The sequence below is a fragment of the Oculina patagonica genome, chromosome 3, assembly GCF_052425735.1.
Source record: "Oculina patagonica isolate OP01 chromosome 3, crgOcupat, whole genome shotgun sequence".
In the NCBI taxonomy this organism is placed as follows: domain Eukaryota; kingdom Metazoa; phylum Cnidaria; class Anthozoa; order Scleractinia; family Oculinidae; genus Oculina; species Oculina patagonica.
The window spans coordinates 1,091,217-1,114,248 of record NC_135760.1 but is presented as its reverse complement, the minus strand read 5'-3'; the positions used below and the strand labels follow the sequence as shown (position 1 = coordinate 1,114,248).

The following is a 23,032-nucleotide window of genomic DNA, read 5'->3' as shown; positions in this document are numbered from 1 at the left end:
ATAAAAACTTGATGATCGGTGATATTTTCAGCTCTGTCGTGTAAATTTTAAGGAGATTTTAGCTTTCAAAAATGCAAAAAATCTGGGTGACAAAAGTACATTTATTTGTAAAATTTTGAGTTTTCAAACCCGCATCACAAAAAAAGTATTTGATACATCGGGCTCAAATTTATAACGAAAGTTAATCGTGCCGTGTTCATTCAATACTCAGCATTCACAATTGGTATTATGTAGCTCGCTGAGAAACTGAAGGGTTTATGCTAATGAGGGAAAAATTGTAAACAAGGATTTCCCTTTACAAAAAGGGGCACTATCACGCGGATTTTGCTGCATTCTTGGTCGAAACACCTGGCTATGAACAAGTTATCTTTGCTCAAACACGAAATGCGCCTAGAATACCAAAATTATACAATGTTAATGCATCGTTTAAGAAAGAGCACATTGTAATTAGTTTTATAAAGCGATTTTTCCAAGGCACAAGAGCAGAATTAGAAACAAATCTGCTCGGCCTTTTCAATTTGAGATCAAACCCTCGGGCATGCGTTGCTCATTGCTGAAATGCTGGAATATAAAACAGCAAGAACTGAAGTCAGAAAATTAGGAAGTAAGTTTTGACTGAAAATTCGATGACCATTTAACAATTTTGTTGTATTTTGTGATATGCCCGTGGGTCAAAGGACATTTATTTGAACGTTAAATATATGTAAGGAACTAGACATATTTTTAGTCAGTAAGCAATTTCCTAAGCAATTTTCTTAACTTGTTCCCAGATCTCTTGTGGACGAAGCGCTTCGTCAACAAGAGATCTGGGAACTAGATTAACAATTTTTTTGTTATTTGACTTCTCCATGCAAATCCTTATAGTTGTGTTGAATAAATAAAGTTAAAATAAACATGGGTATCAGAGAATAAGATGGTCGTTAGTTCCAGGCTCACTTAGTCGTCACTCAGTTGAGACTCTATAAATAATTTATACCAAGAAACTTGCTTGACACTAAGGTTAAGAGAACCCAAGGCAATGCGAACTTCTCCAAGCAACACTTTACGACCAAATATGCCCTGCTTGCACCATATGCTCACCTGGTGAAATAACAATATTAACTGTTGAAAGGAAGCGTGTTCAGTTTAGTAGAAAGTACAGATCGTCTTTGAAGTGTCAGATTTGTCGACAGTGCACAACTTTAAATATTTCATAAATCAAATTTGTGTGAACCAATTGCCATTGTACTGAACTTATTTTTTTAAAAATATTAAAAAAGAGGGGGGGGGGGGGAAATCATACAAGAAAACAAGAAAGCGTTGCAGCAAAGAAGCAAGGCAGGTCAGGAGGGAGGGAGCAAGAAAGCAAAGTCAGAAAATATGCAAAGAAGCAAGGAAGCAAGGAACTAAGGAAGCTAGGAACCAAGGAAGGCCAGAAAGGGAGGAAGCGAGCAAATAAGCAAGGAAGCAAGGAAGAAAAAGAAAGAAAAGAAAAGAAAAAAAAAAAAAAAAAAAAAAAAAAAAAAAAAAAAAAAAAAAAAAAAAAAAAAAAAAGAAAAAAGAAAAAAGAAAAGAAGAAAGGAAGAAAGGAAGAAAGGAAGAAGAAGAAGAAGAAGGAAGAAGGAAGAAGGAAGCAAGCAAGCAGCCAAGCAAGCAAGCAAGCAAGCAAGCAGCCAAGCAAAATAAAGCATTGCCGTGTAGCACTTTGGATTAAACGTTCGTGTAAACAATTTTTTGGAAAAGTGCTTATTATTTTGTTATTGAAAAAATAGAGACGATTCGGGGAAACCCCTTCTTCAGTCTAAAATGAGCCGTTGATACAAGCAAGCAAACAAGCAAGCAAGCGAACATGGATCCGAAGTAAGAAAGCAAACAAGAAATGAAATCTTACCACTAATTCCTTGTTATGGAGATCACGCCCGGGGTATTTGATTTTACAGTTGTAAACTGGATTAACGCTCTGACGAGTGATGGACGTCTTTCGCTTCAGAAGCCTGATTTGGTCCTGGATCAGATATGTCTTCACATAAGTATCTGTGCAGAAGTATTAACACAAAACGGGACTTTTAATATTCTACATCCTGTTAGTTTTTAATCTTACGAATGATTGAAATAATCTCGATTCTTATATATATATTAACCCACAATTAGGCATGGGGGACAGGGGAATGAAGAATTCTGATCATTGAAAATGGAATCTTAAAAGTTTTCCCAACTTATACTACAAAGGCAAAACGATGAAACATGTTTCCATCATTTTTCCTCGTTTCGCCATGTTCCATGTTCCATGCCGCAAGGAAACACGAATGTTTTTGCGGTGTAGCACAAGTAAGTTTTGCTTCTTGGAAACAAAAATTGATGCTGAAAACGATGCTTCCCGCATGCCAAACTGGTAAACATTGCAGAAAACTTGCAGCGCTACGAATGTTTCTGGAAAACATGTTTCCTCGTTTTGCCAGGCATTAAGAAGTGATTGGAGACCAGTGAGTAGAGTTTAAAGAGTTAGTAAGGAGAACGGCACACAAGTTTGTGCAATAAGCAATGGTACAGGCGCAAGAATAACTAGTACTAACTACAAGGATCGGATTTATTTTGCGATAGGCAAATGCACAAGAAGACATACGCCAGCGCAGAAATTTGCATGAACATTGCAGATGAGGGTCACGTCAACAGTCAAATCCTGGGCTTGTACTTATTCAAAGCCGGTTCATACTTATGAAATAAGCACAAGAAAGGGGAAAAAAGTGTTTTGTCTGTTCGGAAGACGATTTGAGATCTAGAATTTTCGGAACATTCATTGTAATTTTTTGCTTGCCTGCCTTTCCTAGGATTTTCGAATATCTAAAAAATGGTATAATTGTTCATTTTTAACAGATTTTTACTCTAAAAAGGTCACCTTGAATTTTCGGCAGCCTTTCTCTGGCTGGATTTTTTTTCGAAAAGGTAAGTTTTGACTTTCTGACGTTTTGACGTTTTAGACTTTCAGCTAGGAAATCAGAACAGATAAAAAACTTTTAAAGGATAAAAATATGCCTATATCTACCGTTTAAATACTAAAATACGTTCAACCGTGCTATCTTTAAGTGGTTTTGAACTATATTCTCGATGGGTGCCCCCATTTCCTTCTTCCCATCATCCTTCGTGTCTTCAATTTTCGAATAGGAGACGGCTGGGGACGAGTCAGTTTTGTTATCACACAAGTGTGACCACCTAGGAGTTTAATAAAGATGGAAATTAACGACAGTTTCTTTATTTACCTGGCGGATGGTCACCTGGGACCATCAAACCTACACCTCGTATGATTTCGACTTCAAGAATTCCACGTATTCCTAGCAAACCAATTCGAATGTAACCAAGTTCATGACCTGCAAAAAGCAAATGGTCACGCATTTCATCAGTTTTTCATTTTATCTTCGGAGTATTTTCCCTTGCAGTGAACTACTATACCAAAAGAGGATCTTTTCTTGGTACTACTCAAACTAAGACGACTTGATAAATTTCTGTTCCCCCTATAGTAGACTATGAGAACAAAAAAAAAACCCCCAGGGGAAAAGGGCAGGAGTGAGTGATAGTACACTAGAGAGGAGGCTCCGCCCGAAGTTAACACAAGAAATAAAAACAACAAGAGCAACCAATGAAATAAATACGCGCAACCAACGTAAATCACGAGAAAGCGCGCTTGTAACAAACACGCGATTAGTGACAGTTTGCACTTGATTGGTTTCAAGAAGGTGTCGTGACTTTTTTAAACCAATCACAGAGAGCAGTAAAGCAAAACCAAAGCAATACTGACAACAATTGATAAACACTCTAAAATGAGAGGAGTTCCCTGTGGCTCATCACAGGGACCACTTCTTTCTCTTGTAGCCATACTTAACAAAATTGTCATATAACTACCTTGATAGCTCCCTCGTCTCATCTGGCCTGGTCCAACCACACCCTTTACAGGATCTTCACCGAACATGGACATCTTGTCTGATGATTTCAGACTCGATGAACGAGGCATCAAACTTCTTGAATACCTGAGATTAGAATGATAGTTTCATCAGATGGCTATATTTTAAGACTACTACAGATTGATGTAATTTTACTCTATACTTCCAATAAGCAGAGATTTCTCATCAACCTCGCTCCCCCACACGAAAAATGAATTCAGCTTTGGACAATTAACCCTCAGATTTGCGGTCTGCAATAGAACACGGCTGAATTTCTATGTAATTTCTCTGCGTTTGCAAGTTTATTTAAAAACGTAGTTACATTACATACATACCAAACTCTTAATTTACCTTCTCAAAGCGTACATGGTTCCTTTCTTTTCCGCTGGCTGCTCTGCTTCTACTTCCGGTTCCGGTTCGGTTTTATGTTCTGTACAAGACTCTCCAAATGGAGACACCTCGCCAGAGGTTGAGGGCTGTATGGTAATAAGAGGAATTTGCCATTCATCGTTGACGTTTGAACATGAGGCCTGTGTTACGTTCTCCAATGGTGAACTTTCGGGTAAAGTCGCCTGACATTTGTTTTCTGAAGAGAGAGTTACCATAGTAACATATCAGGAATAATAACAAAAAAATCATTGTGAGTTGTTTTCGTTATTTTGTCACGTTCTTTCCGAGAGACAATGAAATTCGTATTTGAATCAAAGAATTGTAACCCAATGAAAGTATCGATCCGTTTTTTGGCAAGCGTAATATTAATGTTTCAACTGTTTTGACTTAAACGTGTGGAATTCGAACCAATTCCATTCTGAAACTCTGTTCGGTCATCATACTTCTACCGTGCCTTTCCTAGTTTCCAGAACTTTACCGAACAGAAGCTGTCATATTCCCAGGTCGACACAACAAAAGTTGGGAAAGTGCTGTCGTGTTACTCGATTCTCGTTAGGTCTTCTCGTTAGGTCTTCTCGTAGACTAACAGTGTCTGTAGCATGATGCCTCTAATAGTATTCTTGCTCAGTCTACCCACCCCTGATGGGATGTAGGTCATCCCATATTTCCCATTCAAGAAATTATTTTTATGTGCACCTTCGTTTTGTCCTTTGGTGGCTTCTTTTTCATCCACATTACTCAGCTGTGTCTGCAAGGCCGGCTTTGGAAAACTGAAGCAAGATCTAGAATTGATTGTTTTTAATTTATTAGTATCATTTTAAAAGAACCACAATTCTGCTGTGACGAGCAAATGTTCGGCAGCGATTTTCATAATAATATGATTTTCAGCTATAGAAACTCGTACATTCTAAGCTCTAATTCCCTCTATATGAAACGCTTGCAAGGAATCATGCTAGTATAGGCCATTTCCGAGTTATCCAATGCCTCTTTTTCAAAACAATCGAGTCTAGGTGCGAAACCATTTGAATGAAAATGAGTTTTATTTGCATGAAAATGGACCTGTAGGTGAAACTCTTTTTCAAATGAAGGGTAACTCGGAAATGGCCTGTTGTATCCAGCGTTGCCAAGTCTGTTTGTTGAATACAACTTTCGTAATTTCCTGCACGCGTGTATCACGGAGGGAAATGGGAATTGGCTCAACAGTCGACAGTTTACAGCGATTCGGGATCCTATAGGCATTGGCAAGGACGCTTTAGTTCATCAAGTGGAAACTCGTTGTTTCAACTCTTTGGATTTCACTCCTGACTGGGTGAAAAATACAACAGTGTGTCTGCTTTGGTTGATTGGTTAAACAAGTTACAGCAGTCATTTTTCTTTTAGCTAATTATATACATTAGCAAAATGTACCACGATACTAAGAGTTAATTGGAATTTACATTGGCCGTTTGCAGTACAAAAGAGACTTACCCTAATTCTTCACTTTCAGCCACAGGGGGTGTAGTGAGACGCTTCAACTTCAAGTGTCCAGTTAACCCTCCAGGACTTGGAGGTACTAGCAAATAGTTGGTAAACGATCTCTCTCTTCGAATGTCTTCTGATGATTTGGTGACATTTGGTGTCGCAGGTGCAGACTGACATCCCGGTGGTTCTGCGAAGCAGAGCGTTAAGAACTTAAAGGGACTGCGTCATGGCTGAGTTAAGTTTATTTTATTACGTTTTGCCACTGAAATACTCGCTATGAAACTTAATGTTTGCAAAGAAATTGTTTCTATGGGTTTATAAATGACAAAACCATAGCTTTCTTGCAACCAAATGTGTCTCCCGGGCGTTAATATTTAAAGTTCCAAGCAAAACAAGATACACTTTGAAAACTGTTCAGTACAAAAATATTAAACAAAAAAAACATATCGTAATTCGTTTAAAGCTTTCTCGTTTTTGGCCATTCGTACCATCTTTTGTATTTGATGTGTTACTGAAATGTTCCTTCACTGTTTTAAGAGGTTATGATGATAGGGCTAATATAATGGTCATTTCCCATGCCTAAATTTGGCTAAAATCCGTGACACAGTCCCTTTAACGCCAGGCTGGCCGTACAATTTCAAAAACGTCCATGTCAAAAAGGGTTATAAGGTATAAGGTATAAGACCAAACAACACCAATAAGAGTTTACTGCAGCATTGAGGGCAAAAGTTAATACAAATTAAGCCAGATAATCCCCACTACCCTTGAAAAGAGCTTCAAAACTTCATACACTTGCTTACCTTTCATAAGGTACGTTTTACAAATTAAAGGGGGAAGCCACGAGCCATGCGGCCCACACTGCCGGAGCTTATCCCAGTTTCCGTAGCATTAAGAGGCTATGAATTTGTCTACTCCCCCTGAATGGGATGCTAGTCCATAACAGGGTAACCCACCCCCCAGCATTATGTCACTGGTACCCATTTATAAACCTGGGTGAATTCGAAGAGAGGCACTATGAGAGTAAAGAGGAACACACCACAGTGATCCCAGCCGGGGCTCGAACTCGGACAGCTCGATCCGGAGTCCGGCGCACTAACCATTAGGCCACCGCACCTTCCATTTTAACAAATCAGGGTAGATATAAAAAGTTAATTACTGTATTACCATTGCGTCTGGTCGTTGGGCCACGAGGTCCGGGAGTGGAACATTCTTCAAGAGGAGATTGCTTTATGGTCAGTCTACTCAAACGAATTCGTAAATTTGAAGGATATCTAGAAAACAAAATGATTCCTTTTAACATGTACAGCAGTTGTTATGTGCCATGAACACAGTTACATTTGTAGAAAATGGTTTAAATGAAAAACTGAAAGTGTACTGCCTTTTTAATGTTAAAAATCTTAGTTAATTAAGCTATAGATAGTGATTGTTAGTTAAAAGGGGCCTGAAGGGGTAATATGGCAACTTGGATTTGGGCAAATTTTCACTGCGGAAATGGAATTTGGGTCACTGGGACTGGGAATCATAAATAAATAAACAACAGAACTTGGACTGGGATCGAAAATCGGGAAACAATAGCCTTGGAAATAGGATTTGGGCAAAATTTGGGCTGGGAAATGAGATTTTTTTACCACCTACCCCCCCTCCCCCCGCTCCCCCCCCCCCCAAAGATATCTAAAGTGATAAATACAAATATAAAAGAATACATTTGCCAAAATACTTTTTCATGGCATCCAGCGCTCCTTTTTTCTTCCCCTCTCTTTCCATTTTGGTTGCAGGTTGTTCTTGTTCACTAGTGCTGTCTTGCGCAGATTTGAATGATAACAAATATTGCGACAGTTTAATTGGCGATTTGACGATGTCTGTTGATCGTGTAAACGCCCTTTTCCGTCTCAGATCCTCCAAGGACGCTGGGATACTTGCAGTGGGTGTGGCAGGTGCCGAACTGCATTTGCATGATTCTGTGGAATAAACGAGAAGTGGCGCAATCAACTTTAGGCCTGATTTTTGATTCCAGAATGACTTTCATTCCGAAACGAAACTCGTTCCGGAATGAAGCTCGTTCTGCATTCACATGACAGAGTCGACCGGCTCAACCCAAGGCACTTTCACGTGCGCGGATTTGGCCCGCGGTTTTCGCGCAAGATCAAAAACAAAGTGGCGCATGTTTCGCGCAAACATGTTATTGTGCCCATTAATGGCCATATCTGCATTTTTTTTTTTTACGAGCAACGTGACTAAAGTGCTGTTTTGTTAGGCTAAACAGGAAATGCTATTACGTTTTTACGATCTGAATTCAAACTGTGGCCTCCGTATGAGGTTTCACCTCGAGAACGAAATTTATACTGTGTTAACATGAAAATAGAATGAAATGGCATTCCAGAAAGATAATTTTAACAGATACAGAGAAATATATGGGGATGGAATGAACTCGTTTTAGAATGAAAGTCATTCCAAAATCATGTAAAAAGGGCCCTTAAGTGAAGATAGGTTAAGTCTACGTTCGAGGCTAATGACTCATCAGGCGGGAGCTTATCCCAGTTTTAGTAGCACGAAGCGACTAGAAGTATGTCTACTCCCTCCTGGATGGGATGCTAGTCCGTCGCAGCGTTTAAATTCGCCAGTACCCATTTATACACCAGCTGAGTGAAGAGAGGCACTATGAGAGTAAAGTGTCTTACCCAAAAACCCGGCCAGGGCTCGATCCGGAGTCCAGCCCACTAACCATTAGTCCGTGCCTCCCTCAACTCAGCAATACATAAAATACACTGCCTCGTCCCCAGTCGCTCGCGATCGCTGGGGGAAATGCTAGTTAACAGCCTGTGGAGGAGGCAGTAAAATGCATATGGTTGCGGCGGATAACTGGCAAACAAATTCACAGGTTTTAATATATCCTACTGTGTGGTGGAAATTTGGGTAACTGGGCGTAAAGAGCGCGAAAAGCAATCAGGCGAATATGCTAAGGAACCTCTCGACAATCGCTCTTTGCAGCCCTTCTATTGCATTTCACTCTTGTTCTTATACCATCTTCTACCCTCGGGCGAAAGTGACCCACATCGCCAGAGAGTGTTGCATTTTCTTTAGTGTGGAGTGATAAGAAGAATACCTACTCTCAACCGCTGGTTACCACAACCCTACTCCCCTAACCGCGCCAGTCATATCCGACATTTTATAACTCGCATCAACTCAGATCAATATACAGTTCAATCAGCTTCAATACAGCGCAGAGCCGATTCTCACCTAAAAATTTTCTCCGGAAAGATTCCCCCCTTTTTTGGAGCTCTGTTTTAGCTCTAGGACGGAACGCTTCCATTGTGACCACGGAATCAGCTCGTCTCCGCTTTCTTTGATGAAGAGCGCTGTCACCGTTTCCATTGTTGATGACTATGGAAGGCGTGATACCTCTTGAGATGTTAACCGTGCTAATGCTACGGCTGACAGGTTTGCAAACGGGTAAGCTGTATTTCTTGACTTTGGCGTTAGCATCCCACGGGCAACTATTACCTACACACGAAATTAAAATGAAATGAATATGAATCGAAGTCAGTTTTGTAAGCATCCCACGGGCAACCAGGGCCGTAGCCAGACTTTTAGGATAGACCGGGCAAGATCTTGCTAGGGGGTCTGGGGCATACCCCCAGAAAATTTTGAAGTCTAGAAGCTCTGAAAACGCGTTTTTCATCATTTTTCATAAGTTATTTCTTGAGAAAGATTAATCTTGTTCATCTGGAAGTTATTTTCCCAACTTAAAGTGTACTTTTTTAAAATGTTGGGATAAACTCTAGATGGGGCAAGTGCCTCGTCTGGCCGCTTGCTTTAAATTAAAACGCCCGGGAGACACATTTGGCTGCAATGAAGCTATGGTTTTGTCAATTAGAATCATAGAATTAACTTAGCCGTGAAACAGTCCCTTTCAATGTCATCCTCTTCTCATCGAACGTATATTTGTTTGGTAATTCAGAGGAAGCCATATGATTCATTTCAGCATAATGGACTCCCTAAGAAAAACTTCTTTAGAGACAGGAGCGTAAAACAACCTTGTCCCCAACATTACATCACAATATGGAATTTTTGCCGCCAGTCTTATGACAAGCTTTCACGAAAATGTATTAACTATTTTTAAAATTACCTTTGTTTATGGGATCTAGGTTACTTAGAGAATGTCTGCGAGGCATTGGAACTGGAAGAAAGCTGGAGGACTCGTCATGATCCACAAGATCATACCACTGTGCACCACTACACAACGGCTCAGGCGTCAGTTTAATGAGAACCTAAAACGCATTCATATGTGTCAGAAGCCAAGCAAAAATCTGATGGTCCTTTGCTCGGTGCTGCGGCTCAGCCCAGGCGCAGTGGTTTGTATTTTCCGCTATATTGGATGTAGTGATTGCGTGAAAATCCAATGTCAAACACACACTTTTCGTAAAATGTTGTAGTCTTTTCAACTCAGTCTCGAGAACTAGCTGTAACATATTTTACCGATCACTTAAATTCGAGGTTAGTTACGTTAGTAGTAAGCGTACAATCTCTCCTTCACGAGACCATTGTTTGCTAGCCCTGACATTAATCCATGCAGTAAACTGGTTTATTGTATAGGGGTTAGTTAAAATGACGAATATTTTGTCATCTTTTAGAGTTATTTTGATTGACTTCACTTAATCCCAATTTTGGGCCCTCCTATGATAATATAAAATTTTTAGGAATTTTTTGTTGTTTTTATTACAGTCGTGGCTAAAAAGCTTGGGACATCTTCTAGTTTTCTTATGATCGTAAGGACGTTTGGCTGGGATTGTAATTGCCCACTGATTCCTAGTACCTCTCCAAGAAATACGTTGCGTTTTTTCTGGTCCTCACTCCATAAAGTTACTTCCAGTGTCCTAGAGGTTAGCTGTGGATTGAAATACATAACAAGAAATATTCTGAACAAATGTTACGTATCTTCAGTTGCTCCTTCTAAATTAATAAAACGTTATTGGTAAAGTATGTGTGTGTTACTTTGGCTGAGCTCTGTTTGCTGGGACAAAAGCAACGTACAAAAGCGTACGTTGTGAATATCAGCGAAAGAGGATTAAACTCCCGCTCGCTTAACTTACATGCATTAACCCACGAAGTAATATCCCGGATGACGAGAAGATCCCGACCGGAAGCTGGGAGATGATAACGTCACAAGCTACATAAATTCAATAATGTCTTGAAATAAATATCCTATAATAGACCTTTTGCAGAGTATTTGTTATTATTTTGTGTCCATGCAAAATGCCTTCTAAGCCTCGTTACCATTTGCAAAATAAAAAAAAAAGAATTTGAACCTGCAGCGAGGCTGGGAGAGCAATTTTCATGAATACAAAAGAATAACAATTAGGCTGCAAAAGGTCTATTATAGGATATTTATTTCAAGACATTAATGAATTTTTGTAGCTTGTGACGTATTCATCTCCCAGCTCCGGTCGGGAACTTCTCGTCTGTCTGAAGTCTGTCAAGTGCAGTACTGTCTGTCTGTCAAGTGCAGTACTGTCTGTCTGTCTGTCTGTCTGTCAAGTGCAGTTCTGTCTGTCTGTCTGTTTGTCAAGTGCAGTACTGACTATCTGTCTGTCTGCTAAGTGCAGTACTGTCTGTAAGTCTGTCTGTCAAGTGCAGTACTGTCTGTCCATGTCAAGTGCAGTATTGACTGTCTGTCAAGTTCAGTACTGTCTGTCTGTCTGTCAAGTACAGTACTAGTATTGACTGTCTGTCAAGTTCAGTACTGTCTGTCTGTCTGTCTGTCAAGTGCAGTACTGCCTGTTTGTCTCTCTGTCAAGTTCAGTACTGTCTGTCTGTCTGTCTGTCAAGTGCAGTACTGCCTGTCTGTCTCTCTTCAGTTCACTCTGCTTGTCTGTCTCTCTGTCAAATGCATACTGTCTGTCTGTCTGTCAAGTGCAGTACTGTCTGTCCATGTCAAGTGCAGTATTTACTGTCTGTCAAGTTCAGTACTGTCTGTTTGTCTCTCTGTCAAGTGCAGTACTGTCTGTCTGTCTGTCCTCTCATCTGTCTGTCTGTCTGTCTGTCAAGTGCAGTACCGTAAGGCTTATAGGGATCACAATTGCTACTGTTAGAATTAAATGTCAATCACTGACCTCACTTTCGGGGATATTTGAAAAGATAAAACTGAGATCCCACTTTGGAGTAACTGTTTCTGGGTCTGTGTTGGTCCTAAAGTGACTTGAGATCCTGAAAGAAAAGAACAACACTTTTCTATTATTCTTTTAATTATTCTGTAACCCGAGAAATTAGAAAATACTTCGCAGCTCTGCCCTGACCTCAACATCGGTTCCTAGAAAAACTTGTGGGGAAAACAGCTCCCGCGGGACAGCAATTACCATGCAAAGAATGCAAAGAATGTCAGACAAGCCCCTTACTCTCTGTTAGGCAGCAAGTAAAGTAGCACATAAAGGTTGGGTAATTCCTGGTTCGGCATGTCCTGCAGTGAAAGGCCTCTTGCACTCAACACTCGCACAACCATGTTGTTCCCGTGTGGATCATGCCATAAGTGCAGCTAGAGCAAAAACAAAAAAGAAAAAAATTCAAAATAGAATCCAATGCACAATGATTGCATAATAAGAACGCGTTATGTAATTGACGAGCTAAGTATAGTCTTGCGCCCTGTTATTATTCTAGAATGTTATCTGGCATACATAATAGAGTTGTGTAAATATAAAGCATGGTGCTATCACATGCGTTTGGCATGCAAAAATGAGCTTTGTTGTGGACCAGACGAAACCTGGTCAAAATTTTTGGTTTTGAAATTTCAAATTAAAAATTGGTACTTTGCATACATAAAGTCTTCCTTTTCTCTCTAACATATTGCGGCGGGAGTGCGCTGGGAACGAGCACTAGAAGCGCGAGTTGATATTTACCTCTGAAAAATTGAATTATACTAAAACTAACATTAATTAGCCTCAGGCTACTTTATTTACCTCGACTTCGTCTCGAAAGACACTTACACGATGTTCACTTCACAAGTTCACATCATCTTCAGCGACTAATTATTAAATAAGTAAAGGATTTACATTTCAGCAGAATCCCATAAGGGTTGTTTAACCCTTATGGGTTTCTGATATCAGACTGTATATTACCTGTATTTGCCCTATCTTCTCGTCGGCGGGAAATTGGGTCCTTTGGGTCTCATACTAAGTAATCAAAAAATGTAATCTTAAGAAGTGATCCGATATTTCAAATCGCAATTTCATGAGACGTTTTTTACGTTTTGCGGGTAATTCATACCTTGTCAAGACCGCCATCGTTTTCTGTCAGCTGCGTAAGAGACCACCTTGACCAACACTTTACACTTTCTGCAACAAATGCGTATAAGGTTTACATTCTAAATTCCAAACAAAATAAAATACACTGAATCCTTGTTGTGATGGTGTTTACACATATATTATCTACAAACATCTAGATCTAGCTAGGTTAAAAAATTAAATAATAATAATAATAATAATAATAATAATAATAATAATAATAATAATAATAATAATAAAAAAATAATAATAATAATAATAATAATAAGATTTAGCTAGGTTTGTTATTATAAGGCCCTGCAGACGTTTCCAACATCGTTTGAACCGTTCATGAAGCAATTATGGTTGAAAATTGCAAATTACGTTGATAGAGAAGCTACAATAAAAAAAAAGTAGCATGGAACCGTAAGCTGAAATGACCAAAATTAATACTTTCGAAGAATTGGCTGACTTAAAACTCTGAGTCGCAAAAATCGTCTTGGAATTGGACAATCACTCATTAGAGCGGTTTTCACTTGGGTGTCGAAAGTAATTCTGGTTTGCTTTGGTTTTGCATTTCTACGCTTAGTGATTGGCTGAAAAAAATCGCGCAACTTTCTCAGCCGATTAGAAGTAAAACCAAAACCAATTTTGATTCGCTGGCGTACGTTTTTTAGCGCTTCGTGGCGGCTACGTGTATTTGATTCGAGTTTTGATTGGTTCACTCGATTGTCTGTGTCCTTTGTTTGGCCAGAGTGATAACCTTGGTTTTGGTTTCACGACACTCAATCGAAAACTGCTCTAAGATATAAAGTTAGGTAAAGGGAAAGGCTGCGTTGAGCCAAGTTGCCCCAAACGTCAGATCTTATTCCGGTTTTCGTTAGTCCAGCCCCTGAACTCTCTATTCCTCCCGCCCTATATAGGGGTTGAACCCTGGCGCGCAAAGAGAGAGTCCAGGATAACTTGCATGCGCATGCTCAGAACAAACCAATCAGAAGCGAGGAGTGTGGCGTCATTTGCTTAGGACGCGCCCGCCAGGATAAAAATGCTCGCACAAATGACAAATTCCACTACGCGACCAAGCGCGCGAATAAATGCAAAAAAAATTCTCTGCTAAATTGCATCCAAAACCAATTCAATAAACAGCTACAAAATACTGGGAATAGTAAACGTATAGCGAGTTTTGTTTTGGCCGATAGCTTTTAGTAGACATTGACTGGAAAGTTTGACCTTGACCTTGCTTTAGTAAACGGTCGCGTAGTTGAACTCGTCATCTGTGCGCGCGCGTTTTCAAAAGTGCTGCCAAATATGGTTTTTCCCCCAATTTGGGGGGAAAAACTAGCACATGCGCATGCAAGTTATCCTGGACTCTCTCTTTGCGCGCCTTGGTTTAACCCCTATATAGGGCGCGCGGAAGAGAGAGTTCAGGGACTGGACTAGATTTTCGTAGAATGAAGCAATTAAGAGTATTTCTACTCATTTTTGTTTCTGCATATTTCCCCCTGGATGGAATGCTAGTCCCGCAGGATCCCCCCCCCCCCCAATCATAAGTTCGCCGGTACCCATTTATACACCTGGATAAAGAGGTGCACTAGCTATCTCATTGTTACTTATTTTTGCGGGACTAAATTTTGCGATTTTCAAAAAATCGCGAAATTAAAGACCCGCGAGAATTTATATTACACGTTTTCAATTGCATTTTTTCCCTAGAAAAAAAGTAACAATGAGCTATTTAGGTATAGGGTAAAATGTTTTGTCAACTCAATGACCCCGGCCAGTCTGCATTTTCAATGCATTTTAACCACTCTGCATTTTCCAGAAAATAAATCTAATTTCTCCTATGATGGCGCTTCATTTAACAGGCTATTACTAGCCTATTAAATCTGCAAGAGTTGCATGTACATGTTAATTTTCCTCTTGGTATTTATCCTAATGTAAGTGCAAGAGTATGTTAAAGATTGTTGGGACTTGTTAGTGTAAATAAAAATAATTCAATTAGTTACTGCTCTATCGTTGATGGCTAGCTTAGTAACCTAATTTTTAACTCAGTACCATGTCTTTTCCTTTTCTGTTTTTCTTCTCTCGCCCCTGAAATCCTTTCTTTCGACGGAGTTCGAGAATCTGTAAAACTTGAAAGAAACAACGTAGTAATACACGTGATTGATACGCCTTGAAATACTGTTAAGCTTGGTTTAAAATGAAAAAAGTTGAGTTTTTCAATGGGCCAATTTCAAGTTTACAAAGACTGCTGAATAAAAAGACTAACGAGGTTAATCTCAATCTGAAGTAAAGTATTCATAAATACCAGCTTGAAATTGCTGAAGCTTAAAATTTTAATTAAAATAAAACAATACATAGACAGTCGGGGAAATAACTGCCAGTTTGGGCAAGTCTTCGTTGAGGCACTCGAAGAATTCCGGAATTATTTTCTCCAATCAAAAACTAGCGCGAGCACTCACGAGTACTCCGACAGCCGTCGCGCGTATAAATACGTCATGTTGCTTAGCAACTTCTGGGACGAAAACCGCGGGCTCAGTCACTTCCCGGAGAAGTGATGTCGCCATCAACATCATGTTTATCTGTCTTTTGTTTTTATTCTCATTATATTCCACCTTATATGACCAGTTTAGTAATCACACGTCGCTGTATTAACCTTGCAAGTGGCAATTAAAGCGAGCAATAGTTGTTTAACACGTTGTTTTACAGTGACGTCACAATCGTTATTTAGCGCGAGAAACGTTTTCAAAAGCGAAGAACAACCAATCAAAGACGTGCCGGCACTACAGCACGGAAAGGAAATCCCAAAAAATCATGGATTGTTATTTGGGGACCTGTAAGTGCGAGCCGATCTACTTGAGTTTAAAGACAGGCAGACCACACTATGTGTTCGTGGTTAATAATTGTTGACAAAGGTCATATGTTGAAATCAATGGCGTGCATAGAAGACATATAGAGAAACATCGTCTCGGCTTCGATTTACTACAAAATATAAAATCTACTCTAAATGATTCAATAAAAGTTAGATGAAACGTTGAATGAGTCTTGTGTCATGTTTTTTTGCCACCCCGAGCCCTTTAAGGCGTTATTTTTGCGAGATAATTTTTATATTTTGTAGTAAATCGAAGCCGAGACAATGTTTCTCTATATGTCTTCTATACACGCCATTGATTTCAACATAAGACCTTTGTCAACAATTATTAACCACGAACACATAGGGTGGTCTGCCTGTGGTTTAAAGTGTTATTACCTGGCTGCATTATGACACAAAACGAGCGTGATTTCCTGCGGCGACTCAGCGACGATACTTCTGACCTTCTCAAATGTCACATCCACCATTGAAGTGTGATTCCATTCCAGGATCTGGTCACCTAATAATAACATAGGGTAAAAAAATGGTTCAATTTTCCTCACTTTTGGCCATCCGTACATTCTTTTGTATTTGCTGTGTTATTTACATGTTTCTTCACTGTTTTAATCGTGTTTTTTTAGTATTTTACCAAATTTGATGTCCATTTTCCATGTTTAAATCCGTGGCACAGTTGCTTTGACTCGAATTGAATAGAACATGGAAGGAGTCATTTCACAATATCAGAAGTCGCAATGTCAGAAGAAAAACGCAGACATGCACAAACCGAAAACAAACAAGGGTGCTTACAACTAAGGAAGATTAAAACGACTTATGAGTCACAAACTTAAAAAAATTGGCCATCTTTGTAAAGGTGCGCCGTCTGTGATGTACTGAGCTCCTTTAATAAAGCAATTCTTCTAACCTTCTTTAATACACTGCACAGCTGACAATCCTCTCATCACCTTGGCAACGTACACACCAATAAAACCTCCTGTGCACATTCTTCCACCTACTACTCTAATGCCAAACTCAGCGCCTGTGATGAAATTAATACCGTCGATCAACTGTCTTGCACACAAGTCAACCTTTAGGTCTACGTTTGTGTGTGTGTCTAATTGTTCCAACGTAAACAATGCCAAGGCACTGACCCCTCGTGTTCAGAATTGCCAATGTGCAAACGAATCTACTGTTCGCTGATGGACCATAATTGGTCTGGTGTTGTCCTTATTAGCAACACACTCCACCCAAAGTTCTCAGGATTGTTTCCTCTCCTTCTTTCCTCTTCCCGGGCTCTAGGGAATCACAAATGAGTGCCTCGACTTTGTTTATTTTCCTGATTTTACCATACATATATAATAACATAACAACTGACAATCCTAAACTTTCGAATAATAAGCAATATATTGGGCAATGGAGGACTGTTTAAGTTTTTTTTTAGCAAATGTTCGTTTATTCACTTTTAATTAAAACGTTGTACCTGAGCCGAATTCCTCAGACATTTTCAAATCTTTTTGCAAGGTAACTTTATGGATAAGTGGACAATTTCTTTGCTTTGAGAGAATGGACACTGCAACCTGTATTCACGAAAGAAAAGAAATCGGTGGTCAGAGTGTTGCATAGAAAGCGTGGAGATCATGCATATGGGTTCGGGTCCAGTTAAGGCCCCAGGTATTTTACTAGAAGATCTTTAGCACAACTCAGTACGGTACTTCTCAAACTTTGCCCATTTTATTGCTGTAAAGAAGTTGCAAATTACAACAGTTAGCGAGCAACATTCAGGCGGTGAGGTTAAGGGGATGGGGGGTTAATTACTTAAAATTATTTTATACGGGGAGCTAGCACTGTCCCGAGATCCAATCCCCGTATAGTCACCTATAGGGAGTACTCCCTCCAACTCCAAGCAGCGAGGTAAGATGTGAGCTCGGAATTTTTAAGCTTCGTGAGACTACATGTAATTTTGATTTAAACGGAAGAGATTCAGGGCGTGGGAAGATATCATATAACTAAATAAATAGGTCATGACCAACCTAAGCGTTTGCTTAGAAAAGTACATCTGAAACACTTACTTTTCGTTTCGGCGATTGCCCTTCAAGTTTAGTATCCTCTACGGGACTACTAAAAAAAAATGGAAAATTGCAAACATTAAGTTTATAAAACAACAACATTAACAACAACAACAGCAACAACAACAACAATAGATTCATAACAGTCAGTCAATCTGAAAATCAGTTAGCATTCCAGCCAGACTGTAACCAATCAGTCAAAGCCCTGGGAACGGGGTTAAGATTGTTAAATATGCTTTACATAGGAACATTCTTTGAAACAATGCTTCATGTGTTTGTACAATATCACTAATGTGCAGACTCACAGGTCTTCCGGAGTCCCTCCTGATGCACACTGGGCTACTACATAAAAAGCACCTTCCTCATCTAAGGAGGAATAGTGAACTGAAGAGTAACTATCACAAGAACCGTCCAGTCGCCTCTGCTCCTCCTCGTGGGGAAAATTAAGATAATTGTCACTTTCACTTCCATCATCTTGGTCTTCAAAAACGTCATCATCGTCATCATACTCATCCATGACGTCATCATGAACCTGATCCCCGTCATCGCTGCCTGTTTTCAGGAAGAACTTGTTTGCAATTGTAACCTGCGGCTTGGTTTCAATAGTGGGAGGGTGATTCAGGCGTGGAGGATTTTCGGCCGGCGTGGAAATCCTGACAGTTTCCTCCTGAGTGTTGTAATTTGCCTATGAAGAAAGCAATAAAAGAAGTGGTCTTATAATTGCTGAATTGGGAAAATAAGGGGGAATCAATTTCTAGATGAATCTTTGGAATTTGTTTTAAGATGGTTTTATTCTTCTGTGGTGGTGCTTAAAGTTGTTGATAATGTGCAACGCCTGTACGTTGACACTACACCGTCCAACAGCATTTAATGCTTGAAAAATGGTATCAAGAATTGGGATACAAGTTATGGCTATCTTTAGCATAACAGGTTATCATGGCAAAAAGAAACACCCCTGTTTTAGCTTAAAGTGTTTATTACTCAAAAGGGTGCACGAGACCCCATTTTTTAACTTTAACGAATGTTCAGCTGTAAAAGGGCACAATTCAGAACATTCTGCAGAAGGGGTTCAGAGAAACCTTACCTCTTTAAAAGATTCATTATACAGTCGCTGATTATTAGCAAACTTGCAATCTGATTGCTCGGGGGAGTGTGTCTCCCATACGATAGGGACGGAGATGCTTGTCGTCTCGCATAGGGCTGTTAGTTACGTATTTTGGTCTCACTAAGGGTGTTCAGGGCAGAAAGCCATCTTGTTCAGTCATAAAGATTATCTTTAGACTTTGAATGACAGCTTTTCTAATAAGCTATCAATGACGGTTAATCATCTTTTCGGTTAAAATGTCGTAATACAAACCATTTCCATTCGTCTGACAGATTCTTCAGCCAGCCTGTTTAGCATTTCCTGGACCTGAAACCTCTCATGCCGTTCCACGTCATTGTGCCAGGCACCACCGCTGAACTTGAACATTTCTCGCTTTTTCATACACAGAGCACATGTCCAAGTACTCTAGAAAAGATAATAATAATTATAATAATAACGCCTCAAAGTCAAAATTTTGTTGAATATTATTTTTTCTTCTAACGTACCATTTTGGCATGTTACGTTAAAGGGACTGTTTCACGGCTCGTTGAATGTGCAAGCTATAACGTGAGCCCACTAGATTCCATTGTGCAAGAAACAATTGGAAGCGTGCATTCTGGACACATGGAAAAGTTCTCTACTCGCATCCACATGGAGGCCATTACATAAAGATAAATTACATTTTAAGCAAATGAAAGATCATCGCAGTAATGTACTCAACTTAAGCAGTTGAGAAAAGCAAGCCTGAAAAAAAATCAGGCTTGAACGGGAATCGAACCCATGACCTCTGCGATACTAGTGCAGCGCTCTAACCAATTGAGCTTATTAATTTACAGTTCAAATAAATCTTGTTGTTGTTGTTGTTGTTGAGCTATCAAGCCAACTGGGGGCTGGTCACTTGTGAGTTCGTAATATACCCGTGGATGGAGAAGATAAGAAATGAATATATGAAATTCATATATTTGTACTGCGGATATACATTTTAAGCAAATGAAAGATCATCGCAGTAATGTACTCAACTTAAGCAGTTGAGAAAAGCAAGGCTGAAAAATTACATGTGGTATAGCCGAGCTTGTCTTACTTGATATCTGTTGCCACATCTCGTACATGTCTTTTTTCTGCACACGCCACAGACCAGTGCAGCTGTAGTAGCTACTTTCACCTTGAGACAGATGGCACACAGCTGTGACAGTTCTTTCCTAGACAGTCCACGAGACCTCTGGGTGATTTTCGCTTCCATCTCCTTGATTTCTTGTTCAAACTTTCTGATAAAAAAAAAACAACATCAAAAAGAAAGTGAAAAGAGGTACTGGACTTGATTGTAATTTTCCGCATGGCCGTTACTCGGGAAAACATCATTCGAATGTCATTTTCGTTTACCAACAGTAGTGATGATGATGGTGATGATGATAATGATGATGATGATGATGATGATGATAATGATGATGCACGGAAACCATCATCAGTGTGAACAACACAACAGAACAACATAGCAGGTACATAATGACATAAGCATGATGTAAAGAAAGAAATGATCTTTTCTTTAAGTCGTTTTGTCGTTAGTGTTGGCCAGGCTTCATTTTTTCGAGGATTTCACTCTGGAAAATCCGTTTGCAAATAGGAGTGGACTACTTTTGGTTGCTCAAAAGCAGTTCGTTACAATTAGGAGTGTCAAATGGTTTTTGCGAGCATGCGAGCACAACGTTTTTCTTTTCAAGCACGATCATTGACAACAGTTAGCCTTGCCAGCAACGAGCACTTTTCAAAAAGCTACCTCCACTAAAAATCGAGCATGCGACCACTTGTAAAAAATATGCGAGCACGAGCAAACGAGCACCCAGTAAACTTTTGCGAGCATTCAGAGAAGAAGGCTAATTTTGCGAGCACTGTAAAATTTTGAGGGACCATTCATGACCCTTACAATTATTTAATTGCTCATCCTATTCTCTCTTAAAAACCAAAAGTCGGCAATAAATTGCTGCAAAAGAAACCTTATTTGCAGGACATGCGCCAGTTCGAATTTTTTTCGGTTTCTCGATAAGCTATAAGGGTTTGGGTAACGGGGCGGCGCCTCCCCGTATGAAACTTTCTTGAATACCCTTTTCCTTCCCTCACCGGAGTGAGACTTGATTTCTAAGGACCCAGCGCTCAAAAACTACACAGACGCCTGCATCGCAAGCTACCTCCAAAGAAGAAATGAACAATAAAAAGGAGGAAGGAGCATACCTCTTCTCCGCAGCGTTTCTTTCATGTAAGACCCACTGTCTCTCAAAAACCTCTCGCAATGTCGACATCTCTTCCTCTGACAATCGCGTGACGTCAAAGTCACTAAGCGACGACAATGTGCTGCAGTTCTCTTCCGGCGTCTTGACGTCATTGTTGCCATTGTCAAGCCTGACCTGCGTCATTCAAGGCGATAACGTGAGTAGGCAAAGTCTGCATCGGGCCAATGTGTCCCATATAACAGGAACTCTCGGTTTCTGTAGCATTAAGCAACTAGGATTATTTCTACCCCCATCCCTAACGGCTAACGGCTTGAATTCCGAATCGAGCACTCCGGGTTTTATTCGTGTCCTGGCCGGTTTCATAACAGTGTTAACCCTAACAATTAGCGACGGTAACATCGATCATTCTGGTCGATCATTCTTCTATTGTTACTGCTCCCAAACGAATATGGGAACCCCACTGCTCTATTTCAGTCAACATTTAGGTTCCGTAAACTGAACAACCAAAAAGCAAAGTTTTAATAAAACTCTATTACACTCTTTTTATTTTTGCGTTCGACGAAGGAGAGCGCAAGCCTAACTCTGTTTTGCGTCCTGTGTCTTTTGAGTTGGTAGGCCTGTGCACTGTTATGCGGAATGAATCGAGCCGTAATGCGCGCGCAGGTGTATGGACTCCAAATTGGCCGCCCCGATTGATTTTTGCAGGGGCAAGTCTCGGCCGGGAAACTGGTGCGACGATATTTTAGTCTCGTTTTCGCATTGAATCGTCCCTTTTGTCGTCTTTGGTCGCTGTTCTGCACGCGTGCTTCATGAATTCGCTAGAACATTTCGTTTGGTCGCTAGATTGTGAACTTAGTAAAACTGTTTACTTTCGTTCTCGTACAAGAATCGCCTCTTCTGTCGTCTTTGGTCGCTGAACTGCGACCAAAACTGACTAACCGTGCTTGTGGTTAAATAGCAAATGTTCTGAGTTGTATAGCTCAGCGGCCATTGTGCCACTTGATCATGGCTTGTGATCAAATAACAAACTTTCCGAGTTATGTAGCTCGGCGGCTGTTGAGCCACTTGATCATTACTTGTGATCAGAACACGGCGTTATCGAGTGATGAGGCTCGCATTTGCGTTAAACATTTGCACGGTGTAGACGACATCAGAGCAGATGAAGCGATCGAATACAACCGAACCATTGTTCAGTGAGATGAAGCGATTGAATACAACCGAACCATTGTTCAGTCGAGTAAATGCGGCACCGGAAGCATTCTTTTGTATAACGTGACCAAATCACGTCGTGCACAGAGTTCTGTCTTCGATAAATGATACCCACAATAATTATGATAGTAAGCTTATAAAGAGATATGAAAGAGATGTCCGTGTTGTAGCTGGAAAGAATGGCGATAGGAGTTGTTCTGTTGCTATGATCTCTACAAATGCTGAGAAATCTCAGGCTGTGAAAAAAGCAAAAAGCAACAGGAAACGAGACAGAGAACCATCTCGAATTTCTGTTCGTAGAGTTACTAAATTGCTTAGAAGAAAGAAATACAGAAGTAGACTTAAAAAACTACTGAAACATAATTTCCCAAGCTCCTCACTTATTAGAAATTTTTGTAGCATTTACAAGAAATGGTTTATTTTGTGTAACTCTGCACATTTTTACAGTAAATATGTTTTTTTCATAAACAAACAGAAAGAGAATAAAAGATACAATTATTGCACTGGTAAACAGAAAGAGTTATCAATTGACATGCTTCAAACAAAGTCTGACTTCAGTCACAATAGCGCTTTTGGTCATATTTT

At 39.9% G+C, this 23,032-nt stretch overlaps 1 protein-coding gene across 2 annotated transcripts; it reads right to left on the bottom strand.

Annotated features, from left to right (window-relative positions):
* Positions 1-13: 13 nt before the first annotated feature.
* On the bottom strand, positions 14-21,397 carry LOC144646044 (regulating synaptic membrane exocytosis protein 2-like). Of its 2 annotated transcripts, none has more exons than XM_078505565.1 (25): positions 21,240-21,397; positions 20,095-20,278; positions 19,287-19,439; positions 18,235-18,614; positions 17,933-17,981; positions 17,344-17,440; positions 16,789-16,902; positions 16,266-16,386; positions 15,071-15,147; positions 13,023-13,090; positions 12,875-12,928; positions 12,158-12,294; positions 11,876-11,969; positions 10,579-10,650; positions 9,892-10,033; positions 9,003-9,266; positions 7,483-7,723; positions 6,930-7,036; positions 5,772-5,952; positions 5,001-5,086; positions 4,266-4,500; positions 3,877-4,001; positions 3,237-3,344; positions 1,871-2,013; positions 14-1,080 (listed from the first exon to the last, which is right to left on the bottom strand). In XM_078505565.1, exons 1-25 carry the CDS (start codon positions 21,305-21,307, stop codon positions 937-939), a joined length of 3,444 nt encoding a protein of 1,147 aa, XP_078361691.1. In that variant the 5' UTR covers positions 21,308-21,397; the 3' UTR covers positions 14-936. The 2 variants fall into 2 exon arrangements, with proteins under 2 accessions (XP_078361691.1, XP_078361692.1); XM_078505566.1 differs by having other exon boundaries at positions 20,095-20,274; positions 21,240-21,305.
* Positions 21,398-23,032: the final 1,635 nt, after the last annotated feature.

What these genes read in the sequence shown, in the direction of transcription:
- LOC144646044 (XM_078505565.1), bottom strand. Translation starts at nt 21,307, where the DNA reads ATGTCGACATTGCGAGAGGTTTTTGAGAGACAGTGGGTCTTACATGAA. An exon ending in TTGTGTCATAATGCAGCCAG is followed by an intron (nt 15,148 to 16,265) that starts GTAATAACACTT and finishes GTTTCTTTCAAG; the next exon opens with TTTTACAGATTCTCGAACTC. An exon ending in CCCAACGACCAGACGCAATG is followed by an intron (nt 5,953 to 6,929) that starts GTAATACAGTAA and finishes TCTGCTTCGCAG; the next exon opens with AACCACCGGGATGTCAGTCT.